The 26,896-nt window shown below is 48.4% G+C and overlaps 4 protein-coding genes across 4 annotated transcripts; 1 reads left to right on the top strand and 3 right to left on the bottom strand.

The window, feature by feature from the left end:
• Positions 1-171: 171 nt before the first annotated feature.
• On the bottom strand, positions 172-5,880 carry tpte (transmembrane phosphatase with tensin homology). Its single transcript, XM_067257092.1, has 18 exons — positions 5,615-5,880; positions 4,663-4,749; positions 4,483-4,530; positions 4,111-4,269; positions 3,695-3,814; positions 3,500-3,599; positions 3,311-3,374; positions 3,108-3,172; positions 2,960-3,020; positions 2,673-2,754; positions 2,444-2,532; positions 2,199-2,260; positions 2,000-2,080; positions 1,665-1,770; positions 1,441-1,538; positions 1,147-1,242; positions 956-1,026; positions 172-846 (listed from the first exon to the last, which is right to left on the bottom strand). Exons 2-18 carry the CDS (start codon positions 4,728-4,730, stop codon positions 741-743), a joined length of 1,476 nt encoding a protein of 491 aa, XP_067113193.1. The 5' UTR covers positions 4,731-4,749; positions 5,615-5,880; the 3' UTR covers positions 172-740.
• A 622-nt stretch (positions 5,881-6,502) lies between these two features.
• Positions 6,503-9,970, top strand: fgl1b (fibrinogen like 1B). The gene is made up of 9 exons (XM_067257609.1): positions 6,503-6,555; positions 6,663-6,748; positions 7,311-7,578; positions 7,996-8,155; positions 8,287-8,384; positions 8,476-8,564; positions 8,953-9,078; positions 9,247-9,311; positions 9,521-9,970. The coding sequence occupies exons 2-9, from the start codon at positions 6,692-6,694 to the stop codon at positions 9,705-9,707; spliced, it is 1,050 nt and encodes a 349-aa protein (XP_067113710.1). The 5' UTR covers positions 6,503-6,555; positions 6,663-6,691; the 3' UTR covers positions 9,708-9,970.
• On the bottom strand, positions 9,970-17,775 carry LOC136963465 (thrombospondin type-1 domain-containing protein 1). Its single transcript, XM_067257608.1, has 8 exons — positions 17,641-17,775; positions 15,713-15,833; positions 14,687-15,081; positions 13,942-14,593; positions 13,374-13,535; positions 12,543-12,960; positions 11,745-12,300; positions 9,970-11,585 (listed from the first exon to the last, which is right to left on the bottom strand). The coding sequence occupies exons 2-8, from the start codon at positions 15,765-15,767 to the stop codon at positions 10,914-10,916; spliced, it is 2,910 nt and encodes a 969-aa protein (XP_067113709.1). The 5' UTR covers positions 15,768-15,833; positions 17,641-17,775; the 3' UTR covers positions 9,970-10,913.
• A 2,205-nt stretch (positions 17,776-19,980) lies between these two features.
• On the bottom strand, positions 19,981-26,544 carry vps36 (vacuolar protein sorting 36 homolog). Its single transcript, XM_067257760.1, has 14 exons — positions 26,340-26,544; positions 26,098-26,166; positions 25,936-26,006; positions 25,658-25,772; positions 25,336-25,425; positions 24,773-24,859; positions 24,184-24,216; positions 23,924-24,001; positions 23,152-23,286; positions 22,838-22,903; positions 22,007-22,071; positions 21,515-21,599; positions 21,242-21,318; positions 19,981-20,825 (listed from the first exon to the last, which is right to left on the bottom strand). The coding sequence occupies exons 1-14, from the start codon at positions 26,433-26,435 to the stop codon at positions 20,744-20,746; spliced, it is 1,149 nt and encodes a 382-aa protein (XP_067113861.1). The 5' UTR covers positions 26,436-26,544; the 3' UTR covers positions 19,981-20,743.
• Positions 26,545-26,896: the final 352 nt, after the last annotated feature.

Here is a 26,896-nt window from a genome sequence, read left to right as displayed (position 1 = left end):
GTTCCAGATCATTCAACACACCTGATTCAAATGAGTGGTCGTTAACAGGCTTCTGCAGAGCTTGATAACGACCATTGATTTGAATCAGGTGTGTTGGAGCAGGGGAAACGTCTAAAACATACAGGACAGTGGGCCCCAAAGACCCCTCCCCCCAAAAAAAACAGTTCCATACAAATTACTTTTTGGTTTATTCAACAGTACAGTGAAGAATGAACAAATGACATTGAGGGTAAACATTAATTTCTGCTAATCCTCACATCACAGCAATCAGTTCAGTCCAACAATACTAAGACTCCAGCTCACTTAATCCTCAATGGTCCCTTCAGAAATACAGGTACAAATGTAATGCAAATAAACAGGAGTGGTCTATGGCACAGTGCAATTAAACTTCATATTGAGGGATTCAACGTGTGGGCCCTTCCTTGTTCTCTCTGATAGGAGTGTAGACTAGCCAATCACAGTCCTCATATCAGATAGCTATTTGAAATATCAAAAGAAAGGTTGAAGGAAGGTGAAATATTGCTGTTGTGAGGTGGACAAACTGATCGTCAGTGCATCTCAATCTAGTGTGGCATCGCATGACATGAAGCAGCACTGACCAAAACAAATTGTCAACCATCGAGCACTTTTCCTTTCCACTATCCTGTGCTTTGACATCAACAGGGAGAGTAAAAGCAGTTTTGGGGGACGTGCATGGCTGTCTGAGAACCGCCCGCCACCTCGCTCCCAATCTTTCCACACTATTCAGGCGCTGTGAAAACGACGGTGACGCCAAAGTCCTCCTTGTACAGGTCCCAGGTCTTGGCTTTGTGGGGGTTATCCAACTCCTCTCTGGACAGGAACAGCCTTAAGGAGAGGGGGGGGGGGGGGCGACAGAGGGGAGGGTTAATGCAGGACTGAACATAGACAGCCTTGTTTTTGTAACGTCCTGTGGGAGTAAGCCCTGATGACATACCTGTTATCCTCTATGAACGACGCGTTGAACCAGAAGTAGAAGGGGCAGTCCTCGTAGCCCTTAGGCAGACCCTGGGGGTATACAACAACAAGATTTAAGAGGCAGGTAAAAAGGAAAGACAGAATTACGCTTGTGAATAATAAACCCTGTTCCCCCCCCCCGGCATGGTAGGGATCCTAGGTTGAACTCACAGCACTGGACTCAAACATGACCTTCACGTCTCCGCTGACCACTGGTCCGTCCTGCAGGCTGATGACAACCGCATTGCTGCCCACGTCAGGGAACACCTGGGGACGGATTGGTCAATGAACCAATCAGGCAGCCAATCAAATCAGCCATCAGCAATCACGAGTCATTCGGTCCAACTACTCGACCAGTTTATAAATCAGTCAGACACCGAGTGTATTAATCAGTCTATCCCATAACGCAGCTGTGCATGGAGTGTGTTTGTACTGGTGTGGCTGTGATTGTTGGGATTGGCCCACCTTGCAGTTCTCCTGTTTGGCACACACACACTGGAACACCAACTCCTTCCTCACTATGATCTTCACTTTCAGATCGCTGCCATTCCCCTTTCCAACACCTGCACAGATACATACAGTAAATACACACACGCACACACACGCACGCGTTGACATGGCCAACTGAAAGGTGCAGTGTAGCGCTGCGCTGACAGGTTGGCAGTGTGGAGATGTCTGAAGGTGTCTACCAGCGATGGAGTGGATACGAATGCTCTTGATCTTCAGGCTCTGTGGAGGAGGCAGCTGTCTGTTGAACTTGGACTTCATGACCTCATAGTAGCCTACGTATCTGCTCTGGAGGTGAAGAGAAGCCCAAAACACATAAAGGCTCCGTCTGTCATATTTCTCTCATGTGTAGACACGTTCAGTACATGTGCCGCAGTTCAGATTTACACTTGTTTTATACTTACATTTGTACACTACACGTGTTTTTTCCATTCAGACACATGCACAAACACTGTGCACCTGTAGGCTATAGGGTGTGTGTGTGTGTGTGTGTGTGTGTAAGTGGCTAAGTGGGTACCTGAGAGGGAGTCTCCACGCCCTGGAACTTCGAGCTGTGACTCTTGTCTGTTCTCCTCTCCCCAAAGTAGTCGAGACTGTCCTGGATCACGCGTTTGACACGTCACACAAGCCTCCAGTTTGTAACAAAAACTTAACAGTTCCACAACGCAAGGGTTTACTTTTACCACTGGGGTGCCTTACTCTGACGTAGGTCTTACCTGTGCACTATCAAACTGGTCACTGTCAATCAGCCAGGTACACACCAAGGTACCCGTCCTTCCTGTGAAACAGACGAGTCTCAATATGCAGGAAACGAACGAATGATCTGTTCTCCGGGTATCAATAGAGGCAATTCCCAGCTGTTACTTGTGAGAGCAGATGATTGCAACTTCAATGTTTCACCAGTAGGGGGAACACCAAGACTGCTCGTTATCTGGGAATGCAATGCTAACTCAGGACAAACCTTTGCCTCCTTTGCAGTGAATGGCAATTATGTTTTTATCGTCTGCAGCCATCCACTCCCTTACGTTGGCCGTGTATTTCAGCATGTCCCTGTAATACACACGCAAACAGCATGTAGACACGCAGACAACACATTTGGGGGGGGCGAAAACGCATTACAACTGCCCTGCCTGCAGACAATGTTATCAGTCACCTGGAGTCGACCTGTATAGACCACTGTTGGTACTTACTCCAACGAGGGGACATTGTGGTCATCGATGAACACCCTCTCCACCCGGTAGTGGAAGAACTTGGGGTCGTAGCCCTTCTCGCCTGCAGAGAGACAGGCACAGAGACGATAAACAGACGGAACAGATAGGAATGTTCCAAGTGTCTGGAACAGGACAGCACCTCAAAGACAAGCAGCAAGGTAGCATAACAACTTAAAAAACGGCTGAATGAATGTCTCAATCTTAGCTGCGGCAGATCAATTGTAGTCCTAGTACGAATAAAGCAGGCTAAAGTAGTGCGCACTTACTGCACAGGTTGTAGACTTTGTAGTGGTCTTCATGTTTGGCATCCAAGAATCTGGCAACTTCCTGACAGGAGAGAATAAAAACACGGGCTTAGTATGGTGTGTGTGTGTGTGTGCATCCATGTGTGTGTGTGTCTGTGTGCATTTTTACTCCAATGGGATTCCTGTAGAAAGATTGCTTTCCAGAAGAGGGGAAGCTCATGGCAATAATGCGATCTACAGAGAACAAGAAGGATATTAAGCTCAACACATTCATTCATGTAACAATAGCCATGTCTCTATCAAGCACAACTTAACCTTTTACACAACAAACTCTTGCCTTGATATCCTCTTTCTGTGTGTGCATCATCTCACCTGTGACATAGGTCAGATCAAGATCGAATCCATCCTTCTGGTAACGTCTTTTGTTCTCCGAGACCTGCCCAAAGGTCAGAGGTCAGGTAAGGAACGCACCTGGGTTCGCACAGGGTTCCCAAACTACAGCACAGCCTTACTCTAGACAGTTTGTCCAGTGGGGGCCACCGTAGGTGTGAAGGAGCTCACCATCCTCCGGGTGACCTTCTCCAGCTCCTTCTTCTGAGACGCCAGTCTGAAGAGCCTCACCAGAATCACGATCCTCAGAGCACGCAGGAATGTCACCACCCTGACGACACACACACACACACGTGAGAACGCACGCCAGTGAATTGACCCCTACAGGGATTCAGAGCACAGTAAGAGCCAGGGGTGTTCAGGTACCGTGGTATGAGGCTGGCTCCGGTCAGCTCAGTGAAGGTGTAGATCATGGTGACCACCAGGGTGATGATGACGATACAGGCGTCTATGATGTTGAACGTTGAGCTGAAGTACACTCGGAACCTGTAACGGGTTAGTATGTTAGCTCCTGCTTCCTTTAATTTGTTCAAAATGTGTTGTCCTACAAAATACCGCAAAGCAAAGAAAGTACGTTCTTGTGATTAAAGTGTGAACTTGACTGGCGCTGGGAAGAATGTTATTTGGTTCCTTGACCCCATTCATGAGTCATCAAGATTCCTAGCCGAGCAGCAAAAAAGTATGCCAGGACCATTTCCTGTCTCCCTTCCTGTTTTCCTGCTCCTCTCTACCTCTCTGTGTCCAGGAGTGCAGTACACACACACACACACACACAGGCTCACCCCTCCACGTAAATGCGCAGCAGAACATCAAAGAGGAAGAAGAAGGAGATGGCGAGGGACACTGCCTCCAGAATATCTCCCATATGTGCGCTCTTGGCCAGAGAGAAGTCCACGATCACCAGCACAATGTCCACTATGATCAGCACAATCCCGAACATACTGGTGAGGGGGGAAGGAGGGATGGGATGGGGTAGAAAGAAACAGAGCAGAGATACATTGAGAGAGAGAGAGAGAGAGAGAGAGAGAGAGAGAGAGAGAGAGAGAGAGAGAGAGAGAGGAGCAAAAACACAAAACATCACAGTAGTTTACCCTATAGGCATCCCAATGATCACCATCCTTCTCCATTCCCACCTTGTGCTCGTCCATACTCACCGAAATCCAAACGACATGACAAAAGGGGCGATCTTTCTCCGGATGAGACTGTAGGGGTGGGGCAGAGAGAGGAGGCAAAGGAATACTGGTCATTGGGCCTGTGTTTCTGGAGGGGGGGACGGGGACGGGGGACAGACGGACAGGGTGCAAGTCTTCCCAACGGTCACGTCAGACACTTACTGGTACATGGTGTCGGGATCATCCCTCACATCCTTCCCATCGTCGATCTCTACCTTAGCATCGTCCATCTTGTCGATCTTGTCGATTCTGGAGCAAGGGATGTGGAGATACAGAGATGGGGGGAGGTCAGAGGGGGGAAACAAATCAAACGTTCTATTTACTTGTACAACAAGTGCTGCCGTGGTGTTGTATTTCTGTTTGCATTTGTGCTGGTTTATACGAATCGCATCGCTCATCAACATCACTGCCTTGCAGGATAACATATAACTCGTATAAACAGGGTTCTAGTTAAAGGTTGACAGTTTTGGGTGTGTGAATGTGTGAGTGAGTGTGTTAGCTGTCTTTCTCAGATGAATGTTTACGTGATGCGCTCACCCATTAACTTCTTTGGAATCTGACCCTGGACTGAAATGAACAGATGACATGTTTGTTTGTTTGTTAGTGTTTTTGTAGCTGTAGCTCTTTCTCCTCTTTCCTTTTTGTATTCTCTCTTCTGAACACCTTTGTTATTTTCTCCTTTTCCTGAAGATAAATGAATCAATAGCACACACTCAAATTTCCTTTTAGTTTTCTTGGAGGAATTCATTGTTGGAGATTAGAATTTAGGAGCAAGGAAAGGGCACTGGACCATGACATGTGAGGACTGTGTGTGTGTGTGTGTGTGTGTGTGTGTGTGTGTGTGTGTGTGTGTGTGTGTGTGTGTGTGTGTGTGTGTATGAAATGTTACCACATTTTTAACAGTATCCTACAACCAGGTCCTTTGTTTGATATTCTTTTTTGTTGTGAGTACAAATGTTTTAAATATAAAGGAATCAATATTGCAAAGCCGTCAAAATTGTAATGATGATCATGATGATAATCAAGCAAGAAATTAAATTATCCGTACAACAATGTCGAATTTTGAACAATTTGAGCTAATTTGATTTCTCAAAGCAATACAAACCAAACCCACCGTTTTCAGCTCATGCAGACAGGAGCACTTCCAGAGATTCTCTCCCTTGCCTCGAGTTGGTTTGTTTGTCCCCCTAGTATCCAAACCTTTAATCCGCATGTAGTATCAGTTCATCAGATGTTTAACACCGCCTGGGCTTCGCTGGGGAGTAGACATTCGGGAAACTGTACGAGCTTTGTCTTGTGACTTTGTAGTAAAGGACGGTTCAAAGGTTGACGGAGCGGAGATAGTTTTTCTCTTCCATCCACAAGTCCGTTTCAGCTCTGCAAACGTAGCGGTTTTGAACTTCCTGAAGAGAAAATAAAAGCTCTGCCTTTTCCTCTTCCATCGCTTTCCTCAGCTCCTAGAGTCATTTTAACAATCCCGCAACAATGCGCTCATTGTTCATCTCTTGCGAATGTAGTTCAGCCATAAATTACAAGATGCAAAAATAAATACCTTTGTCAGGGCCGCGCTCTTTCACAGCAACTGTGAAAACATCTGGAGTCAATGAAGATTCCTGAAGTGTCCCAAAAACCTATAGAACCGCCCAATTTGGATAAGGACTAGCCAAGACAACTGGAAACTTACAGACATTACAATTTATTTTATAATTTAAAAAAATATGTTACTGTGTTTGAACATAATCAGAAAACATTCTTCCACGGTAGAGTCTAAATGTTACCATGGTATGTCAGGAATTAAGTGCGTTTGTGCCTGTAAAGTCATTCTGCCTGTCTGCAGATCTAGAAACAGACATCTTCAGGAAACCGTAGGCCTCACTAGTATAAATAATGAAGCTAAACTGACCGAAGTTCAGTTCTTAGGGCTACCTTAACCTATCCCAGTCTAACGCGGACCATGCATGACCGAGCCTATAAATATGAAGTAAAAACACCACCAGAGAACATCCCGCACCTGAACAGACCGAGCAAATCAGTACAGGATCTTGTGAAATAAAGGTAGGAATAACAGATGTCTGTTTCGGAGATACCGTTTGTTGTAATAATATTACTTTAACTGTTTTTGAAATTATGGGAAATTATATTTTCCTATAATTTATTTTCAGATGTCTCAACAGACACCTATCTGACAACTATGTCGTTGCTGCTTCTGGTGCTGTTTTGCCAAGTCATGGCCTCTGCGGATTTCTTTGTACGTATCCTAGGGTGCTGCTCCATACAAATCAATCCATGTAATTGTAAAACAATGAAAGTACTTGCTGATCCTAAATTCTTCCACCATTTTAATGTTCCTTCCTTCCTTTCGTCCTCCCGTCCTTCCTTCCTTCCTTCCTTCCTAACTTCCTTCCTTCTGTCCTTCTTCCCTCCCTCCCTCCCTCCCTCCCTCCCTCCCTCCCTCCCTCCCTCCCTCCCTCCCTCCCTCCCTCCCTCCCTCCCTCCCTCCCTCCCTCCCTCCCTCCCTCCCTCCCTCCCTCCCTCCCTCCCTTACTTACTTCCTTCCTTCCTTCCTTTCGTCCTTCCTTCCTTCCTTCCTTCCTTCCTTCCTTCCTTCCTTCCTTCCTTCCTAACTTCCTTCCCTCCCTCCCTCCCTCCCTCCCTCCCTCCCTCCCTCCCTCCCTCCCTCCCTCCCTCCCTCCCTCCCTCCCTCCCTCCCTCCCTCCCTCCCTCCCTCCCTCCCTCCCTCCCTCCCTTCCTCTTCCTTTCTTCCTTTTCACCATACTTCCTAAGTCCAGTGACATGTGATTTCTCTGCAGGCACATCAGGCCCCCTGTGAGCTGGAGCTGGAGGAGCTGAGGCGAAGTGTTCGGATGTTGGAGAACACGCTGTTGATTGGTGCCTGGAAAATCGACCACATGCGTAGACACAAGCACTTCGGCCTTCCACAACCCAGCATGAATCAGTCTGACCCAGCTCCTGACTCAAACCCCAAAACAAACCCACACCGCAACACGACAGAAGAGTTCGAAAGAGTACCACAAAACCCACATCCCACAGCAGGGAACCTCATTGTCCATGATAAAGGTGAGAAAGAGAAATTCCACTTAATTTTCGTCTTCTACAGTGCCTTTGTCTTTTTTTGTTCAAATGTAGCATTGGCGGATATGACCCACAACTTACAATCCTATTCATCACTTCTGCTACATGTCCTTCATCTTGACTCATGATCAACAACACAATATTAAATAATCACATCAATATGAGGGAGTCAGGTGGCTGAGCGGTTAGAGAATCGGGCTAGTAATCAGAAGGTCGCTGGTTCGATTCCCGGCCGTGCCAAATGACGTTGTGTCCTTGGGCGACGCACTTTACCCTAATTGCCTCGGGGGAATGTCCCTGTACTTACTGTAAGTCGCTCTGGATAAGAGCTTCTGCTAAATGACTAAATGTAAATATAAAATACACGATCAAAGTGTTAATCCCAGGCCTTGCTGTCTTCAGACTGCTCTGAGCTGTATGACAGACTGAGGCCTGTCAGCGGTTTCTACCGGATACGACCCAGAGCGACCCTGGAGCCGTTCCTGGCCTACTGCGACATGGAGGACGGTGGCGGCTGGACGGTCATTCAGCGGAGACGCCACGGGAGGGTCAACTTCAACCGGTACAAGAGACCAACAAAAGTCCCAAACTTTATTGACACAGACACTGTCTTTTGTGAATGGAAACATCAATAGGAGATTGGATTTGGAGGGTGGGGATTCCTTTCTGTGGCCTGACTCCATTTTTTTTCAGAGACTGGGTTGACTACAGGGACGGCTTTGGAGAGTTTAAGCTGTGGAACGATGAGTTCTGGCTGGGGAACGAACTCATACACTCCCTGCTGGAGGAAGGTGAGAGCCCTGTGACTGGTCCAGATCCCCAGTCACGTCGGTCAGACTTGGTTGTCCGTATGTGTGTGGATACCTGTCTCTCTGTCTGCAGGTGAGAACCTGATGAAGATAGACCTGACAGACTGGACTGGAAAGAAGAGCCACGCCATGTACAACAACTTCAGGGTCGCCGACGAAAAGGTCAGCCTGACAAACTCCTCGTCGTGGCAGTCAGCACCCTCAGACCCTCAGATAAAAGCAATCCTAACATCTGCAAATAGGGACATAACATTGTCAACAAAACTCTTCCAAATGACAGTTAGAAGACCCTGCTTCGGGAAACTCTTACTTTAGTAAACACTAGCTTCACACCTCACTAGGACTGAGTTTCAACACTCAGATTTTCCCCCACACCCCTCTCCCTCTCTCTCTCTCTCTCTCTCTCTCTCTCTCTCTCTCTCTCTCTCCCTCTCTCTTTCTCTCCCCCTCTCCCCCCCTCTCTCTCTCCCCCTCTCCCTCTCTCTCTCCCCCCCCCCCCTCTCTCTCTCTCTCTCCCCCCCCCCTCTCTCTCTCTCTCTCTCTCCTCCAGGATAAGTACCGCCTATCCTTCGGTCAGTACAGTGGGCGTGCAGGGGACGCCCTAAGCGGGGGCTCGAACATGGTGGAGCAGTGGTCTGCCTCCCAGGCTGGAATGTACTTCAGCACCAGGGACCAGGTCAGTCCAGTGACCAGCGAATGCCTCACACACCCAAACCCTCCCATCCCTCAGGATCCATATACATCTATCATCACTAGCTATTTGGACTCATGCCCCCTTGCCCCATCGACCCTTGACGAAGGTAAGGATAAAGAGGGAGATTCTTTTTCTGCTTTTTGTTGACAGGACAATGACCGCTTCCTGCAAGGCAGCTGTGCCCAGGAGAATCAGGGGGGCTGGTGGTATAACAGGTCTGGAAACACAAACAACGGGACTGGAAATGTTTGGAGCGCATCACTGTCAGCTCCGAATACGACGGCTCGCATGTCAGCCTATATCTGTATATCTCCAGGTGCTAAACGCCAACCTGTTGGTGTTGTGTCTGTCTTTCTCGCTGTCACCTTCTTGACCTCTCTTTTTTCGCTCTCTCTTTTTTTCTTTTTTCCTTCTCTCCCTCTAGGTGTCATGCTGCCAACCTGAATGGAAAGTTCTACCGGGGAGGGGAATACAAGGCTAAGTTTGACAATGGCGTGGTGTGGGGAACGTGGAAGGGCCTTTGGTATTCCCTCAGACACACCACCATGAAGGTGAGGCCCCGGCTCTTCCTGGACAGCAGCCTGGGCAGTGGAGCAGGGCCGGACGGATAGCTCCATCAGGAAAGTCAGAGGCTTCACCCTTGTTTTAGGCCTCAGTAAATGAAGGGGCTGTTTCAGCTAGACAAATAATATGTGTAATAGTGATAACGTGGAAAGACTTAGAGCCAATCAATTGATATCATAATGACTTAAATTCATTTGTATCTTTGTATCTTCATCTTACATTGTTTACACATCGTGTTCATATATTCCATAACTTTTTGTTCAAATAACAACAGATACGTCGGCATGCTAAAATAATAAATGTGCATTACAAACACAAAGGTCTCCCTGATGTTTCCCAAATTGCAACTAGAACAGTATGCCTCATATGAATACTGAAACAAACAGACATGTTACATCAGGTAGATTGCTTTTTCATACATAAAATACTGAGAGGCGCACATTTCATGGCGTTATTTTTCTGCTTCACAAAAACTTTCTGCCTCAACCCCCCCAGCCCCCCCCCCCCCCCTCAAACAAATACCAAGACTGTATCTCGACCCAACTTGAGACTCGACACGATGTCTATCATTCCCCTTGACAGAGAGGGAGGACAGAGCCCAGGGTGGAGGCAGAGCTGGGTGCTCACTTAGCCCTAGTGTTGTATCATGTGTGTGCCAGTTTCCCTGGCCTTTCAAGACACCGTCCTGTTCAATGTTGGTGAGTGTGACTGAATGTGCTTAGTATAAATGTTTGATTTCAATCAACTGACAGTGACCGAGTCTCAAGAGCCTACCACCGAAACCTTAGAAAGTATGCTTTGAGATGATAAGGAAGAGGCATTTTCTTTTGAGATGAGCAATAGTTGTCTTTGGAATAGTCACATTCAAGTGGTCCCTGGAAACAAGACACTTACAAAACAACAGGACAATTGACACATTTTACAGTGTAAGACATTGACATTGGTTCCCTTGAAACATTATGCAAATGGTGACATTATGGCTGCTTCTCATTCTTCTCCCTAACTGCTAATAGGTCCATGGACCTAGTAGCAGATAGGGAGAAGAATCATTGATACTAGATTCATGTTGTCACAGAACACTGTGGAATGACAACATTATAGAAGTAAAGACTGTACTCTTGATATGTAAAAAATACTCGATATAAAAAGCAAACAAACACTGACTTGACAATGTGTGACAGTTGAAGATGTCCACAGATATAGACACCCGAAAGTCTTGAGATTGTTTGAGCAGTTATCCCCCTCCCCTCCCCTCAGGTGTGTCCAGGTGAGTACTCCTCTTCCCCCAGGTAGGCCAGGTCCAGGTCCAGCATCCTCTGCTCCTCCTCACTCAGCCCGTAGGGGGAGCCACTGCTGCTGTAGTCCCCCGACAGGGGCAGCGAGCGGCAGCGGCTCTTCCTCTGCTCCGAGGCTGACGCGCTGAAGGTGGAGCTGCGCTGGCGCCCCCGGGGGCCGGAGGCCGGCGAGCAGGACTGGGCCTCCTTCAGCTTGCGGGCCAGGATGTTCCTCTGGATGGGGGACGGGCCGCGGCGGCTCCACTTCTGCTCCGCCCGCTCCACTCCCAGGTGGGCTCCGTCGCCACGTGTCCCCGGCCCACCGATCCCAGAGGTTCCCCCTCCTCCTCCTCTTCCACCGCCCCTCAGCCAACCCGGCATTCCCCTGACCTCTGCTTTACCGGCCAGCTCGGTCATGGAGGTGGCTGCTGAAGTGTTGGTCCCTGTGTGCTTGGTGTCGCTGGTAAGAGTGGGACCCGATGTCTCCAACCACGGCCTTCTCCGGTTGTCCCCAGGGGCTCTGGCTGGGCTCCTCGCCCAGTCGGCGGGCCCCTGCTCTGGGATGGGGTAGGAGTGGTAGGGAGGGTAGGCCTGGTTCTCCCAGGCTCCCCTGGTTTTGCAGCTGCCCTCTGGGAGGGTTCTGGGAGCCACCTGGAGTAGACAAGACAACAAAGAAGGGAATTAAACATTCCATTTATGAAACTCTTCATTTTAATTGTTGCTGCCCTATAGGTGATAAACACCCAGTGTAGAGACACTACAGAGACACATGATAGGGTAGAGTAAGTCATGGATTGATAGATTGCCGACCTGAGACATGCTCCTTTCTCTGTAAGGCCGAGAGGAGGCCAGGGGAGGGGGCTGGGGCTTGGTGTCGTGAAAACTTAGGGTCCGCCGGAAGTTGGGGTTCCTCTGATAGGGGCCCCCTCCCCCTCCCCCTCCTCTCAGCCCCCCCAAGCTGCTCCTCTCCACCATCTCCACCCAGTCGGCTGTGCGGTCGCGCCTCTTCGCGCTCCCCCCGCTAGCGTATCCCGCCGCGGGGGCCCCCAGGACGAGCTCCACCCTGGGGCTCAGCCTGTCCGGTAAGGTGTGGCAGCTCCGTGGTGGGGCCCACGCCTCGGGAAAGGGGACTGCGATGCGGAAGCCGCTGAGGTTTGCCTCCTCCTGGAGGTCCAGGGCCACGGGGCTGGGAGTGAGCCCAGAGGAGGTGAGCCCTGCTGGGGTTGGGGTGGAGGCGGCGGTGGGTGTTGCGGTGGTCTCCAGTAGCGTGTCGTGGACGGGGCTCTGGGAGACGTGGTAGACCTGGGTGGCCTCCTTCAGGCCTTTCTTCTTCATCTCCTTCAGCTGATGCTGGGCCAGGCGATAGCTGGGGAGGCAAGAAACGAAGTCTCTCAACAAGATTTTCATGAACCAACATTCAGTGCAACAGATACCTAATTCTTAAAAGTGTCAAACTTTTGCCAAATAATAGTTTAAAAAAAAGTTTAAAAAAATATAAATATGTATACATGAATTACATATATTAATTTTAAATAAATGACTGTAACATTTATTATTTTAACAGTTATATTTTTACAGAACTGTTAACAGGTACTGTAAGTGACATACCCAAAGATAGGTGGCAGCACCTTTTGCCCTGAAGGAGACAGCCTGTCAGGGTCCTGGGCCAGAGGGAGAACCAGGGGCTGCGGTAGAGCCTGGCCACCCAGCGGCGAAGTCCCTGCCTGGGCAAGCCCCAACCCCAGCGCCCCCTGGCCCTGGCTCTCCGACAGGCTGGGTCTCTGGAGGCTGTGCCCGCAGATGGAGGCCTCGTCGGAGAGCTTGCGGCCCCCGGGGGAGTGCATGGAGGCGCGGCGTACGGAGCTGCACGGAGGGGCCCTGCAGAGCTTCCTCCACACGGTCACCAGCACGGTGGCCAGGATGACAGCCAGGCACAGGGAGATGCCGGCCATCACCACCAGGTTCCCCCCCAGGAGACTCACCCCTGCCGGGGTGGGGGGGTTGGAGGGGGTGGGAGGGGCCAGCACTAGGAGAAGGGAGAGGAGGACAAGAGGGAGAGGTCAACTTGGTTGAGTGACGCGTGTACTTCACGGAGAGTTTAGAACTGGGAATTCATGTCTTCTGTTTGGCAGATAACTCCTCTGTTTGTCCATTCCTTATGTCCGTAGAGAATGAGTGACGTCAAGGCTTTTGGCGTTTAGGTATAATTCACAGCAACCAGCGAAGAACGGTGTAACGTGAGCGAGATTGAAAAAAGGATTGGAAATGAACACAAATCAGAGATCGACATATATGACAGAGACACAGAGCAAACCTGGACAGTCTTCCAGAAAGAATGGGGGAAGAATGTTTATCCATCTCTGAATGGAGAGAGTAAAACAGAGGATAAGGAAAGAAAAAAGGAGAAAAAAGAGAGAGTGTGTGTGTGTGACAGCTGACCTGCACAGTCATCCAGAGAGCAGAGCGACTGCTCCTTCATCATGCCGGTGCACTGCAGCCCGCCGCCCCCAGAGGGCAACAGACACTCACGCACCCGCTCCCTCACTCCTTCCCCACAGCTCACACTGCACATGCTCCACGCCTGCCACGGACCCCAGGTCTCTGCAGAGAGGGAGGGAGGGAGGGAGTAGGATGGAATAACATGCCACTTCGAATGTATAAATTATCATAATTATACATTATATGTTCCTTGGCATTATTATAATTGTCTGTTTTATGATTGACGATGATTAAGTTCTCTGATTCAAGTTAATAATAACATATTTAATTTGTTTTCACTGTGGACTGCTTTGGCAACATTATTTAACCAGAACATTCATACCAGTAAAGCATATTGAACGGAATTGACTTGAATTGAGAGAGAGAGATTTAAGGAAAAATGTGAAAGTGTAACGAGCCAACAGTGGCCGAGTTTGTCTGAATGGGTCTACTGTATGTTTTGTCTCCCGGGGTGTGGGTGTGGGTAGTGGGGGGTGGGGGGTGTTGGGTGGGGATGGTGGGGTCTCACCTGCACTCCTGTGGACCACCAGACAGGTCTGCGCCGGGCTGGGCGAGCGGCTGAAATTCAGCACGAAGCGGAAGCAGTACTTGTTCCGGCCCGGCTCGAACACCGAGCAGTTGAACTCCGTCTCGTTCTCCCCGTGCGTCAACCACTTGAACGCCAACAGAGGGGAGGAGGGGTCGTCCGGCCCGTCCAGCCCCGCCCCCGTCCCCCCGGGGCTACCGGAGGCCCCCCTCCCCCCCGGCGGCCCGTCCCGGTACAGGCGCACCTTCCCGTTGATGTGGGCGCAGGGCGGCGTGATCAGGCGCACGGAAACGGTCCCCTCGCAGCCGGTCCGGTAAGCTTGGGGGTTGTTCACCAGCAGCTTGTAGGAGAAGATCCGCGAGAGGTAGAGAGGCCCCGAGGTCTTCACGTCCTGGGCGGTGTGGGTGGAGCGCAGGGCCACGGTGACAAAGTCCCTCTCTGTGAAGGGGAAGGCGCAGGCCAGCTCCATGGTCTGGGAATGCAAGGCTTTGATGGGGAGTCGCGTGCGGGCGCGGACCTTGTCGATGCTGTTGCGGCCGATCTGGTTGAACTCCAGGTAGCTCACTTCCAGGTAGAGGGCGGAGCCGAATCCGCTGGAGCACGACTGGAAGTGCTCGTTGGTGGAGATACCTACCTGGGGAGGGGAGAGGAGGAGGATGGAGGAATGTCATTGGTCTGAACAGAACTGTCCAAAACTTAGCAATAGGATATTCATCCTGTCACTGACCTGAAAGGAACCTGATTGGTTACTGGACCTCTCCACGGCAATGTGGATGGTGGGCCACTCCACCTTCAGTTCTGGACTCCACCACAGGGTGGCCACTTCTGTACTGCCCATGTCACTCCCATTGGTATTATGGACTATAGCATATGTGGTCTGTTCCAGACGGAATCGGAATTTTCCGGCATACAGGAAGCAGGAGCAGTTGAACTCCACTCTGCCCTCTGATCGGTTGGAGGGGAGGTTCCTGGTCAGGACAGTGGTGTTGGTTTCCGTGTCGACCAGAGACAGGGTGGTGTTGCACTCCACCGTGTCGTTCCGTTCCGTGCTGTAGTCGATGAACACGCTGGCGTTACTAAGGGCTACGTGGAGTGAGGGCCAAAGGTGGAGTCCAGCCATTGCTATATAGAGGAGAGGAGAGAGAGAGAGAGAGAGAGAGAGAGAGAGAGAGAGACAGAGAGAGGAGAGAGAGAGAGAGAACAGAGCCAGATGAAGGACATTGGCCTGAGCTGTTTTGGCCTGTGAGCTGCAGGGGCCTTGTGATGTGTGCGCTGCCTGCCGCTGTGTGCAGCTCACATCCTGACCAGGAAGAACCCTCCAGAGGGCAGGGGCACAGTCTCCCTCCCTCCCCCCCTCCATCTTCCTCCCCCTGCTGAGTTGTCCTCCCCTTTTGGTTTGAATGGGCCTAAATTGACCTTCAGAGCAATTCAATATGGGGTGGGGCTCACCACAGCAAAACACTTTCGAGCTTTGAAATCAAAGCAGTTAAGCAGTGTGTGTGTGTGTGAGTGTGTGTGTGTGTGTGTTTCTTCTAGCCCAGCAATTACACTCCTGATTCAACCAGGAGTTCAGATGAAAAACTGCTCTGGTTGTGCCCATCTAAGGTCTTGAAGTCAGAGTGTGCTTTTCTGGATCTGAACCAAAACGTGCCCCTTTTACCTCACATACCTGCTGTCAAACTGCCCTCACGATGCACTGCCTCACATTTCCACCCCTTCCCCGCCCCTCCGCCAATCACCTCGTCCCACTCACCGTATCCCAGGAGCGCCAACAGGACTGGCAGTGGCGAGACGGAGCCCTGTGGCATTCCGACGCCCGGTGGCCCGGAATTCTGCTACTCCACATGACCCTCCTCCTCCGCCATCCCAGCACTCTGAAAACCAACGGCAGACCAATCACAGAGCAGGAAAAACACACAGCTGAACGATGAGAAGACAGCGTTAAAAAAACAGACCCATCATGTCAGAAGCCGACAGACAAGTTTACAACTGACCTTTGGTACAAAAGAAATATTTCTGAATATAATTGAAATGTATTTGTCTAGGTCAGCCTGACACTGCAGCATTGAACCACCTTTCTGTAACATAATACCAATTTCTATATACTTTTATAAATATGAGTATATCAAAAAACAAAGATAATCTGCATGGATACTGAACTAAACAGCCTAAAGGATACCGAATGGACTGTCTTCCCATGACAGTGGACCACGTCAGCTAGCCTACCCAAAGCTCCCACTTGGAGGGGCAGCCGCCAAGCAAACTGAAGCAGATCACCAGGAAGAGAGCCGGTAGAGCAGGAGCTGAGAACTTCAGATTTACAGTTCTTCCTTCCTCGCTAACCTTTCATCTCCCGTTAGGACAAATAACACACACCTCTGGAGGAGGTCCTCTTGTCACACACACACACACACACACACACACACACACACACACACACACACACACACACACACACACACACACACACACACACACACACACACACACACACACACACACACACACGTAGGCAGATCCTCTTGCCAGGCTGTCACCTTGTGTGTGTGTGTGTGTTTACACAGAACAATGGGTCGATCTCTTTCTCCAAAATGTGGTTTTCCTATCCAGCTTTGGTATCAGGAACAAGAAGCAAAAATAACTTTTTGTGCCAGTTCCTGTCCTAAACCCTCACCTGCTGCAGTCAAATACACAGAAGCCCTGAAAAGGTCACGTTCACCAAGCATCCCAGAGCCAAGTAACCTACTGAAGATCCCTGATTAAATTACATTTCTGGTGGAAAACTCGAGATCTGTTCTATGAACTTCTATTGAACTCTGTATTTTCTGTTTTCAGTCTTGAATGGTAACCCACAGAGTTGAATGAGTTTGTGTTAAATGACATGATTGTACGTTTTGACTGCTCAAAGTGACCGACTGTCACTGTGGTGAAACAACGTAAGATTAAAAACTTGTTTAGCAGGTGCAAGTGCTGGGAATCACTCCAGCTACATTTACTGCAAGCTCCAGTCAATCAGAGTTGACAGGTATTGACTTTAATCCCACTTTGTTGTGTGTGATAATAATGCAATTTAAATTAACCGTCGTATCTCAAGAGAATGAGCTCAGCGAGTGTGAGACGTCTAAAAAAAGCAAAAGATTTTTGGTCTAGGTTCATGAATGCCTGATATGCCTTGACTGGTCTCTGGAAGAAAAAAATTCTGTTGTTTTGTAAAAAAAAAAAAAAAAAAAGATTATGAGTGCTAGCCAAGACTTCAATGCAACAACCCTGTGACTCCAACTTTCCCTCTCCCTCTGTCCAAAGCCACACTTATCACTCACAGTCAGAAGGCGGCGGTTCAACAATTCAAAGAAGCGGCCAAACCCACTCTTATGCAGCTTTCTGTCCCGTTCAACAATAGGAAAACACAACAGCTTTTTTCAGCAACAAAAGTATAAAATAGATGCACTTCACTTACTGCATTCAGAGTTGGATTTGGAACTTGTTGTTTAATTGTAGCCAACATATTTCTGTATTGTAGGCTACACCAGCAAAAACTGTATTTTTTATAAATGTTACTATTACGCTTTTTGGGTATTACCAAATGTTGTTTATGTATGTAATATACTCTCGTGGATCAGACAGGATGTGTGACTTCAACCGAGACTGATCATTAAAAGTTAGCAAATTCAAGTTACTTACATTCCTTGTGATCTCAGCAAATCATCATTAAACATGCATTTCTAGAAGGTCCCAACCGAACAACACAAACTTGATCGTTGGTAAGGAGATCAGATCTGATGACAGCTTCGATCTTCTGCAGAATGTCAGTCACAGGACAGTTTGAGAGATATACGTCTATAACCGGTCTGCGTCCGTGGGAGAGTCTGTTGCGAGGTCGATCCGCGCTCCAGCGCTGCAACACCGTGAACGCGCATTCCCAGAATATGACCCTTCCAATTACACGGCTCTTCAGTTAAATATGAGACGGCATGCAGCCTTACGTGCTGTCAATAGTGTTTAAATTAATAAAGCCATTTAAAATAATACAAGGCAATGTATAAAATGGTTGTTTTTCGATTTACAATGAGCAACCAAGTGCAAATTTAAAGGGACATTTCACTCAAAGCAAACCGTCATGATTTGACTACAAATTATTTCGGATTGCACAAAAATAAGAGCATACAATTTGAATATGTTTATATATAATTTATTTATTTTTTATTACAGAAAAATACATAGACAATTTACAAAAGGCAGATACTATAAAATGCTGGCTGTACAACTGCTAGTCATGCTATCAAACGGGAAGGTCTAGAAGCTAAATGTTTTAGTCCATAGTTTCCTCTGTGTCAGGCGCACCAAGGAGAAGGTCACATCCCTTGAAGATGAATCACAAGGGAGGTTTTACCTGCCGCAGGTAATCCAACAGGCCTGTACAGCCTTCACACAGGGTTAACTGTTACATAGCACAGGTGCTGGCAGGTAGGTATAGGCAGGAAAACAGGCAGGCAGAAAAGCAAGCAGGCAAGAGGAAATGGACCATTCAATTTGGGTAAAACCATGAGCACACAGGGCCAGACTTCTTGATGGAGGTTGTGCCTCTCTGGCAGTTTCCTTTATATAATCATGTGACGATATCATTTTCGCTAGACTTATATCATATGGACTTTATATATACCTGTTTTCTTCACCAAATTATAACGTTTTGTTACTAACATACCCCAAAGACAGAGGCTGACTGGCAGGTCAGTCTGGTCGTCCTAATCCATCCGTGATGTAACTGGTTCAAGGTCACGGGGCTGGGAGGGGGAAGAGAGGAGGAATCTAACCATGATCCTAGACATCTGCGCCTGCATGCCATTCAGAGCAGACGCATGCCAGTGGGTGTCCTTGTGTGTGTCCTTGTGTGTGTGTGCCTCTCCTATCCAAGCTCTTAGGCCCTCTCGTCCCGAGAACCGGCTGAATCGTAGGCTATGACTTGTCTCCCCATACTGAACCAGACAGCCATGGAGTCCATTTTGGAATCAGACAATATCGGCCTAACTCACTAATACGCACAAGCATTTCTCAGGTCATTGCTGGCTGCTTTTTTCTACCAATCGAAACTATTATCAATGAACGAGCCACATGGCTGGATAATCTAATCGGAGCAGGAGCTCTGCGGTCCCTCGTGCTTCGACCAGAGGAAGCGAGCGGCTAACAGGAAGCCGCTCCGGAGTAATGGGCTAAAACCCAGTTTAGCGCTCAGCCGCAGACAATGAGAACAAAGAGCGTGCTAGAGGGGGCTAATCTACGTTTCTACTAACAACGTTTCAACTAATCCCAGATCCATTGAGGGAATTACTTTTCAAGATTAAACGACCCCGAGTTAAAATGGCCGCCGTCCTCGCTAGGCTTGTACTCTTGGGGGTTAGAAGTGGGACCAGGTTGCCTTTGCGCTCTCTTTATGGACTAGTAGGGCCTGTTTATTTGAGGTAGTTCTGGGTGTCCTTTCGAAGCCTTTTATGAGGAAAGGCGGTCAAAAAGTTTGACAATTGTATTGGTGCCACATGCATTAAACCTGTGGCCTTCGGTCAAACCTGGTCCTCAGGGCCCACTGTCCTGCATGTTTTAGATGTTTCCCTGCTCCAACTGGTATCAGGTGCGCTGGAGCTGGGAAACATCGAAAACACGCAGGACAGTGGATCCCGAGGACTAGGATCGAAGAGCACTGCAATAAACCAATTTGAAAGGATGAAAGAGACATTTATTTGGGTTAAGATCGTCCACTGTTGGGTGTAGTGTAATGCAATCATAGTAGACTAGATTCCTTTTCCTTATACAGTGAACAAAACAGAACTATAACAACTTGTTAGGGGAGCAGTAAGAAAACAACAGATACTGTACCAGTGATTTGATTTGCAGACCCAGACTGTGTTTAAGACAAAGGGAACACATCAGAGATCGCCTAGAGAACATCGCGAGGGTTCTAATGCACGCATATACGCTGTCCTCAGATGGCTATGCCAAGAACAAATAAGCACAAAATCAGACGTCACGTGTTTGTCCAAAACTAAATTTAATCTGACTGGGGAGGGGGCTTATCAGAGACACTGTTTCAAACAGGCTCAGGCCCATAGCAGGCTGTAACATAGACATGAACTGGAGGGAACAGACCCTCAATGACATTTCCATTGAGACAGGGTCAATCTTCTGTACCTGAACCTGGCCTGCAAGACTCAACTGCGGTCTTCTACAGTATATCAAGCTCTACTCCTTGTAGCATTATATGCTCCCTATCCTCCATTTTGTTCATTCCTCTTCCGAAAGAAAAAAAGACGTACAGTATTAATGATGGCAGAAACCCCATGGCGCATAAGCTATTCGTTCATAAAAAAAATAAAACAATTGCCCAAATTGGATAATTAATTGCTGAGTGAAAGAATCTTTGGGGAACACCCTTGCATAATCTTTTTTTGTTGTTTTTTTAAGGCAGCATAGCCAGGTTATCGCTGTCCTTGTGCTGCTATCATACTATACAAACACAGTACTGTTACAGGACATCCAATGATTTCTAGTCCCTTAGACCTGCATTAGCTCTGTATCCTTCCTGATAATTATGTTCTGGTTCTCCAGAGACATTGTGGGATATGCACCAACCAACCCCTTATCGACCAGTCACAGAACACCCTTTGCTTTAGAAGAGAAAAGGGAAGAACATTGATATAACGTCGGTCTTTGACGTTGCCGAAACATGGATGTGAATTACACATCGCGTTGCTTAGAAAGTTGATAGTGTCACATCTGGGGGAGCGCGACCGGGTCAGAACAGGTTTGGGTAAAACCTCAGGCCCTCTACGGAGTCGTCTCGGCACAGGTGGCCCATTTTCTCCGCCAGCAACAACCTGGGGCCGTGAGAGAGAGACACAGAGAGAGAGAGAGAGAGAGAGAGAGAGAGAGAGAGAGAGAGAGAGAGAGAGAGAGAAACGAGAGGAGGACAATGAAAAGGAAGGAGCCAGAAAGAGAGGAAGAAAGCAAGGACAAACTTGTTGTACTGCTTGTTGCACCATGCCGAGATCCTGTTGTGTTGCAAACAGACAAAAATGTGTTGACCATGTTGCACTCGAGAGACGAGGTTGCTATTGTTGCACGGTCCGATCCGAAGAATCATGTACTACTGAATTTGTTATTGTTGCACTGTCTGGCCACCCCTGGTAGACTCTAACCATTAAGTCAACAGAACGTAAAAATGCTAATGGTTGCCACAACAGCAATCTGGCAAAGCAACCTTTCCTTTTCAAACCCAAACAGTAGCAGCTACCTCTCTTTGGAAAGCAGAACCGAGAGGCCCAGAAGCTTGGCAAACTCCTCCGCCGTCAGCGAGCCCTTATCAGACACCTAGGAGACAGCAAACAGGGAGGGAGACGGACAGAGAGTGAGAGAGACAGAGACAGAGAGAGAGAGAGAGAGAGAGAGAGAGAGAGAGAGAGAGAGAGAGAGAGAGAATGTCCACACAGTAACATGAACACAGTGGGATGTGCAGTAGTTGTCGGCTAGAAGGCCAAGTGCAGGTTCTGACGGGATTGGAACCTACACTGTCGAGCGCTGATGCGATCATTTCCTCTTCACTGTGGGACTGGAGCTGCACCACCATCACCCCGCTGTCGAAGACACGCAGCCTGCCACGGTCGGAGGGAGGGAGAGAACGGGGGGGAAAAAAAGAGAAGAAAAGGTAGCTATATTTAAAATGCTTTTACAGTGTGATGGCCTCAGAGTTGAACTTTTGAGTCGACATAGACACACACACGCGCACACAGGGCTAGGCAGTGGTCAGTTATAGAGGCACTTGGACTTGGTAGGCGGTGGAAACAGGCCGTGTTTTCTTTTGAAACTCTGGGAAGTGACAGGAAGTGACACGGCCACATAGGGCGGACACAACCTCCAACAACAGGAAGTCAGACAGGAAGAGCCTGGCCGATTCCCTCCTGGCTCACACGCCCATGCGCGCTCACACACACACACACACACACACACACACACACACACACACACACACACACACACACACACACACTGAGAAACCTACCTCAGTGGAAGCTTGAGTGACTCAAACATCTTACATGCGTTCACCAAATCTTCTGGGGATAACAGCTAGGAAACAGAAAAGAGAGTGAGGGTTGAGGGGCAGAGAGAGAGAGAGAGAGAGAGAGATGGGGGGGTGGAGAGAGAGAGAGAGAGATGGGGGGGTGGAGAGAGAGATGGGGGGTGGAGAGCGAGAGACAGGGAGTGGAGAGGGAGTAGGAGGGTGGTGAGAGAGAGAGAGAGATGTGGGGAGGAGAGGTTGGAGAAAGACAATAAGAGGATATTAGTTAAAGACTACAAAGGCCCATACCAACACAGACATGACACGGACAGCTTCCTGAGAAGATGAATCAGCGTACTACAGAAGATGGACCAGTCCCTCTTGTTTTAACTTCGCTCTCTCCCCTTCAGATGAGGGTCTCAGATACCAGTGTTTCCCCTACCATTATATTAGGTGGGCCCCCCCAACGCCCCCCCCCCCCCCCCCCCCCGGAAGGTCAAGTTAATAAAATAAACTTTTCTTTTATATATATATATATATATTTTTATATATACAGTATATATAGCGCCAGATCACAAAATAAGTCATTTAAGGTTACCTTTCCTATACAACAGGTCTATAGCTTGCTGTTTTATTAAACAAACTAAATGGCCTTATGTTAGTTATCTAATTTACACGACGGCATGTCATTTCTGTCTCTACAGGGTCACCGCCCCCCCCCCCCCCCCCAAAGCTGTAAACGTAGGGGAAACACTGGATACAATTAACCAGCACTTGCTCATTTGACAAGTCTGCTTCATGTGCATCACTGCTAGCCTGCGTGCGTGTCCTCACCTCCATGCCACGCGCTCTGTTCACCAGACAGTACACCTCCGTCATAGCCATCATGCCTCCTCGCTCCTGACGACGGGCGAAGGGGGAGCGAGAGACCGAGAAGCAGAAGGAGAGGGAGAGAAATTGAGAGAGACAGAAAGAAAGAGAGTGAGTGAGGGACAGAGATATAAAGAGAGAGAGGCAAAAGTGAGAGAGTGATAGGCAGAGAGAGAGGTTGGTCAAGTGTGAGAGACACAGACTGCCTAAATAAGATCAAATGATCATGATGCGTGTCACACACACACACACACACACACACACAAGCGCACACACACCTCCAGGGGGGTCTGCAGTATGTCTCCCAGCTGTTTGGCCAACTGCATGTGGTAGTGTGTGCCCGAGCCATGGGTTTCCCTGGTAACGGGGTCGGCAATGCCCATGCTCAGCAGGTACGACTTGAAGCGGATCGTCTGTGAGGGAAGAGGACAGCGCAGCATTCTCCATGTCATGACTATTTAGCATGTTAGCTCGGCTAGCCAACACGGTTCGGGATCCCTGTCGCATTATAACGTGAAAGAATGGAGTGTGCACCCGTGTGTGTCCTCAAGAATACAGTTTGCCAAGTCCAGCGTGGATTAAACCTATCGTGTTTGGAAAGCACACAGCTTACAAACACCACAGGGGGTCAAGAAGACACGCACGCGCACGCACACACACAGAGCCAGCAACTTTCAGCCCATTCACACTCTCGACACCGTCGTTGAACAACAATGCAAAGCACAGTAAACATAACTGAAAATAAAGACGGATGTTTGAGAGGAGGAGAAAAATGTTTATCAAGGGAACTTGAAGGCGTACAGTCAGGGGGTGGGTACTGTAGTCTAAAGTCCTCCTCAATCCCAGAAAGCCTATTAAGTGCAGGAGTATTATGGTAAGAGCTGGAAGATCACATGGGTGCTTTCAGCACCAACAGGCTATCTAAAGCCCCCTCGGGGCAAACCTGATGAGGCAACTCTGTTACCCTACTCAGATATGTGCATGTCTGGAAAGGCTGAGTTTCGAATCCCATGTGTGTACGGTATGTCAGTGTTATATGCCTGTACAAACCTCATCCTCTGTAATGTCTCCTTGTTTCTCTTTGATTTTGTTGGCAATGGATCGAGACAGCTCCACCATCTCTTTTGCCTACAGGGAAGGAGAACACACACACACACACACACACACACACACACACACACTGAAACACACCGAGTCATAGCCGTGACGGCACTGGGGGTGAACTGCAGGGTCTGAAAATGTAGCTGCTATTCATACAGTACTAGCACGTGCGTTTTGTAGGGGAAATATCGTGATGAGTCTTTCAGTACCTTCACCATGAGCTTACTGAGGTCCTCAAAGGCCTGAGAAAGAGGGACGGAGCGAGGAGAGAGAGACAGAGAGAGAGAGAGAGAGCGAGAGAGAGCGAGAGAAACTAAGTATAAGTACATGTTGGATAACAGACAAAAAACAAACCCTAACCACAGATATCATTTAAAAGGCCACCCCTCCCTCTGCTCCAGGCAGCAGTGAAACCACACATATTTCAGGGGCTTCAGCCCCGGGCCGTCCACCGAGCCAGCCAGCACGGCCGGCGCTCACTCGGCTGCCTTGCTGCCAGGAAACATGGAACTTAATTCTTGAAAAGGCTCGACGGGACTTTGATCCTTCTAGTACGTCCGCGGCGGCACACAGACATCCCACGCGGGGCGCGCTCGGGGGCTGGAGCGCACGGTACAACCAGGAGGCCAGAACCGAGCGTCATGCTGTCTACTGGCAGAGCCCCCCACCCCCACAACCCACCCCAAGGTGCTGATAGAAGAGCTTCACAACACGCGAGCTGGCAATATATCCACGCCCACGTCCCCTTCCCCCAACACACTCTTTAAGCCTACATCTGTGTGTGTGTGTGTGTGTCACCTCAGAGATGTTTTTGTCTGTCTCTTTCCTCTTCTCTTCTATCTTCCTCTCGATGCCGACAATTCCCACCGCGCGGGTCCTTCCTGCCTGCAGCCACCACAGAAGAAGAAGAAGGAGGAGGAGGGCGAGACACAGTCAGAACATGGCTGGCATGAAATACACAAAACCCAGAATACAAAAGTACGGGTCCGAAACACGTGATTGGAAAAGGGTTGACTTGAAGTCAATGTTCCAAACTGCATCACGAAATGTAGACGTATCTATCGCGCCTAGTTCATACCTCAAAACCTAGCTATTTCTGTGATTGAGTTCATGTATAGGAGGCAGTTTCTATTGCCAAAAGCGCCATCATGTGGATGCAAGTTGCATTACAGGCTGTCACAGAAAAACCTTTGCAGTCACAGAACAATACTAACATTCAACCATTACATTGTTTGTCAAACCTATTTAAGCGAAATATTTCTTTGTTACAATATCACAGCACGCAAAAAGCCTAGTAGTTCTGAGCCGTGACAGAGGAAAACCCGAGTCTCATTGGCTGAGTCTTCTCTGTGACCTCTGACCTGAGATCCTGTTGCTGTGGGGATGGGCTGTGACACAGGTGTGCTCTCCCATCTCTTCCGGGTCATCTCCTCAGTCAGTCTCCTGTAGAACTAGAGAAAGAGCCACAAGGGGGAATAGGAAATGAGACGTAGGAGACGCTTTGATCCAAAGGAGTAGGAGAAGTCCAATGAGCGCATAGTAAGTAGGCTACAGCAGATCATTGAGAACAGGAAAAGCACATGCGATGCACACGATGATCTGAAACACACAAACTAAACATGACAGGAGGCTAAGCCATATGGCGACACAGAGATATCACTCTCACACTGTGACCCCGTTCACCTCGATCTGTCCATGCTCTTTGAAGGAAAGCTTGATGAAGGAGAACTTGCTCTTCTGGTAGGGCCCTGGCTCCTTCTTGGGTGAGGCTGCGTGCAGGTGGATGACTATCTTTGCACTGAGGATTTCAAGACGGACACTTAGCACATTCTGTGAAATAAACGTAACTACACTGTAGTAACAGGCATGTCAGCCGTATTAGCATGAGCAGTACAGCCAGATGTCCTTGTTTGACACCACAATAACATATCTATGAGGTTAGAGAGCTGCAAGGCAATCACCTTTTTCCTATTCCGGCAGCTTGTTCCTCAAAGAAGATGATCTGGGACAGGGGTATGGATATGCAACACTCCTACGCAGAAAAAATAACCCAGAACGTTGACATACAACCACTGTGCGCAGCGTTGACAAATAGATCACATTATCGAAATATTGTCACCTACATGATTTTTGGAGTCTCTCCAGATTAATTGATGAGTGGTGAGAATAGCCACTCCGACATCCATCTTGACCTGGGGTTTAAAAAAAAAGTAAGAAATAATAGGCTTTGGGGTGAAATGCTTCTTAAATGCCAAGTAGACCAAGCAGAAATTATTTCGCGAGTTAGCTATTGTTGTTGCCACTTCCAAAAGAGTAACACTGCCTGACACAGGCTAGCAGATCTTTAAACGTCTGGCCTACCTACCTTATCGTCTCCGTCATATAGTTTGACACCTCGTTGTTGGATTACCAACGTTTCGTTCATTTCCAGGAGGCCATTTGACCACGTGAATCTATCCATTGTATTGTTCCAATGTTTCACTACAACCAATATGCTTTGCTACAACCAGCCCATAAAAGAGAAATAAGTTGCTACTAGTACAGTAGGAACGACAGTCTTCATGTCTGTTTACTTCCTGACGAGTGTTCAAACAGGAGCCTGTATGGGCTATCCTACTGCCTGAACAAATATGGTTACTTATGTCATTTGTATTGAAGGAATAGTGTACAGGTACCAAAAAATGTCAATAAACTCTAAAACTACTCTCATGGATAGTACTAAAATATTTTTTTATGAAGCAAAAGTTCCACTTTTAAACATGCTTCGCCCATGGTTGGATGGGTCCTAACAAAGGAAGTTTTCCAGCCTGCTGTGCCGCTGGGAGCTGTCAATTGTGTGTGTTACTAGCTAGCTAGTCTACACGAAACTAGCTAGAAAAAGAAGTATCTAGTTTGTGCACTTTAATATGTGGACATAGCTAG

The sequence above is a fragment of the Osmerus mordax genome, chromosome 19 (assembly GCF_038355195.1).
Source record: "Osmerus mordax isolate fOsmMor3 chromosome 19, fOsmMor3.pri, whole genome shotgun sequence".
NCBI classification, from domain to species: domain Eukaryota; kingdom Metazoa; phylum Chordata; class Actinopteri; order Osmeriformes; family Osmeridae; genus Osmerus; species Osmerus mordax.
Note: the sequence above shows the minus strand (reverse complement) of the source record. Positions and strands in the feature narration are given on the sequence as shown.

Excerpts from the sequence above, each read along its gene's own strand:
- tpte (XM_067257092.1), bottom strand. The coding sequence starts at position 4,730 with ATGGACGATGCTAAGGTAGAGATCGACGATGGGAAGGATGTGAGGGAT. Across the intron at positions 3,815-4,110 it reads CTGCGCATTTACGTGGAGGG|GTTCCGAGTGTACTTCAGCT; the intron begins GTGAGCCTGTGT and ends AACCCGTTACAG. Across the intron at positions 1,027-1,146 it reads TCATGTTTGAGTCCAGTGCT|GGTCTGCCTAAGGGCTACGA; the intron begins GTGAGTTCAACC and ends GTATACCCCCAG.
- fgl1b (XM_067257609.1), top strand. The coding sequence starts at position 6,692 with ATGTCGTTGCTGCTTCTGGTGCTGTTTTGCCAAGTCATGGCCTCTGCG. Across the intron at positions 8,156-8,286 it reads GGGAGGGTCAACTTCAACCG|AGACTGGGTTGACTACAGGG; the intron begins GTACAAGAGACC and ends ATTTTTTTTCAG. Across the intron at positions 9,312-9,520 it reads GGGGGCTGGTGGTATAACAG|GTGTCATGCTGCCAACCTGA; the intron begins GTCTGGAAACAC and ends CTCTCCCTCTAG.
- LOC136963465 (XM_067257608.1), bottom strand. The coding sequence starts at position 15,767 with ATGCCACAGGGCTCCGTCTCGCCACTGCCAGTCCTGTTGGCGCTCCTG. Across the intron at positions 14,594-14,686 it reads ACCAATCAGGTTCCTTTCAG|GTAGGTATCTCCACCAACGA; the intron begins GTCAGTGACAGG and ends TCCCCTCCCCAG. Across the intron at positions 12,301-12,542 it reads GTGCTGCCACCTATCTTTGG|CTATCGCCTGGCCCAGCATC; the intron begins GTATGTCACTTA and ends TTGCCTCCCCAG.
- vps36 (XM_067257760.1), bottom strand. The coding sequence starts at position 26,435 with ATGGATAGATTCACGTGGTCAAATGGCCTCCTGGAAATGAACGAAACG. Across the intron at positions 26,167-26,339 it reads TATATGACGGAGACGATAAG|GTCAAGATGGATGTCGGAGT; the intron begins GTAGGTAGGCCA and ends TTTAAACCCCAG. Across the intron at positions 22,904-23,151 it reads TACTGCAGACCCCCCTGGAG|GAGCGAGGAGGCATGATGGC; the intron begins GTGTGTGTGCGC and ends GCCCGTCGTCAG.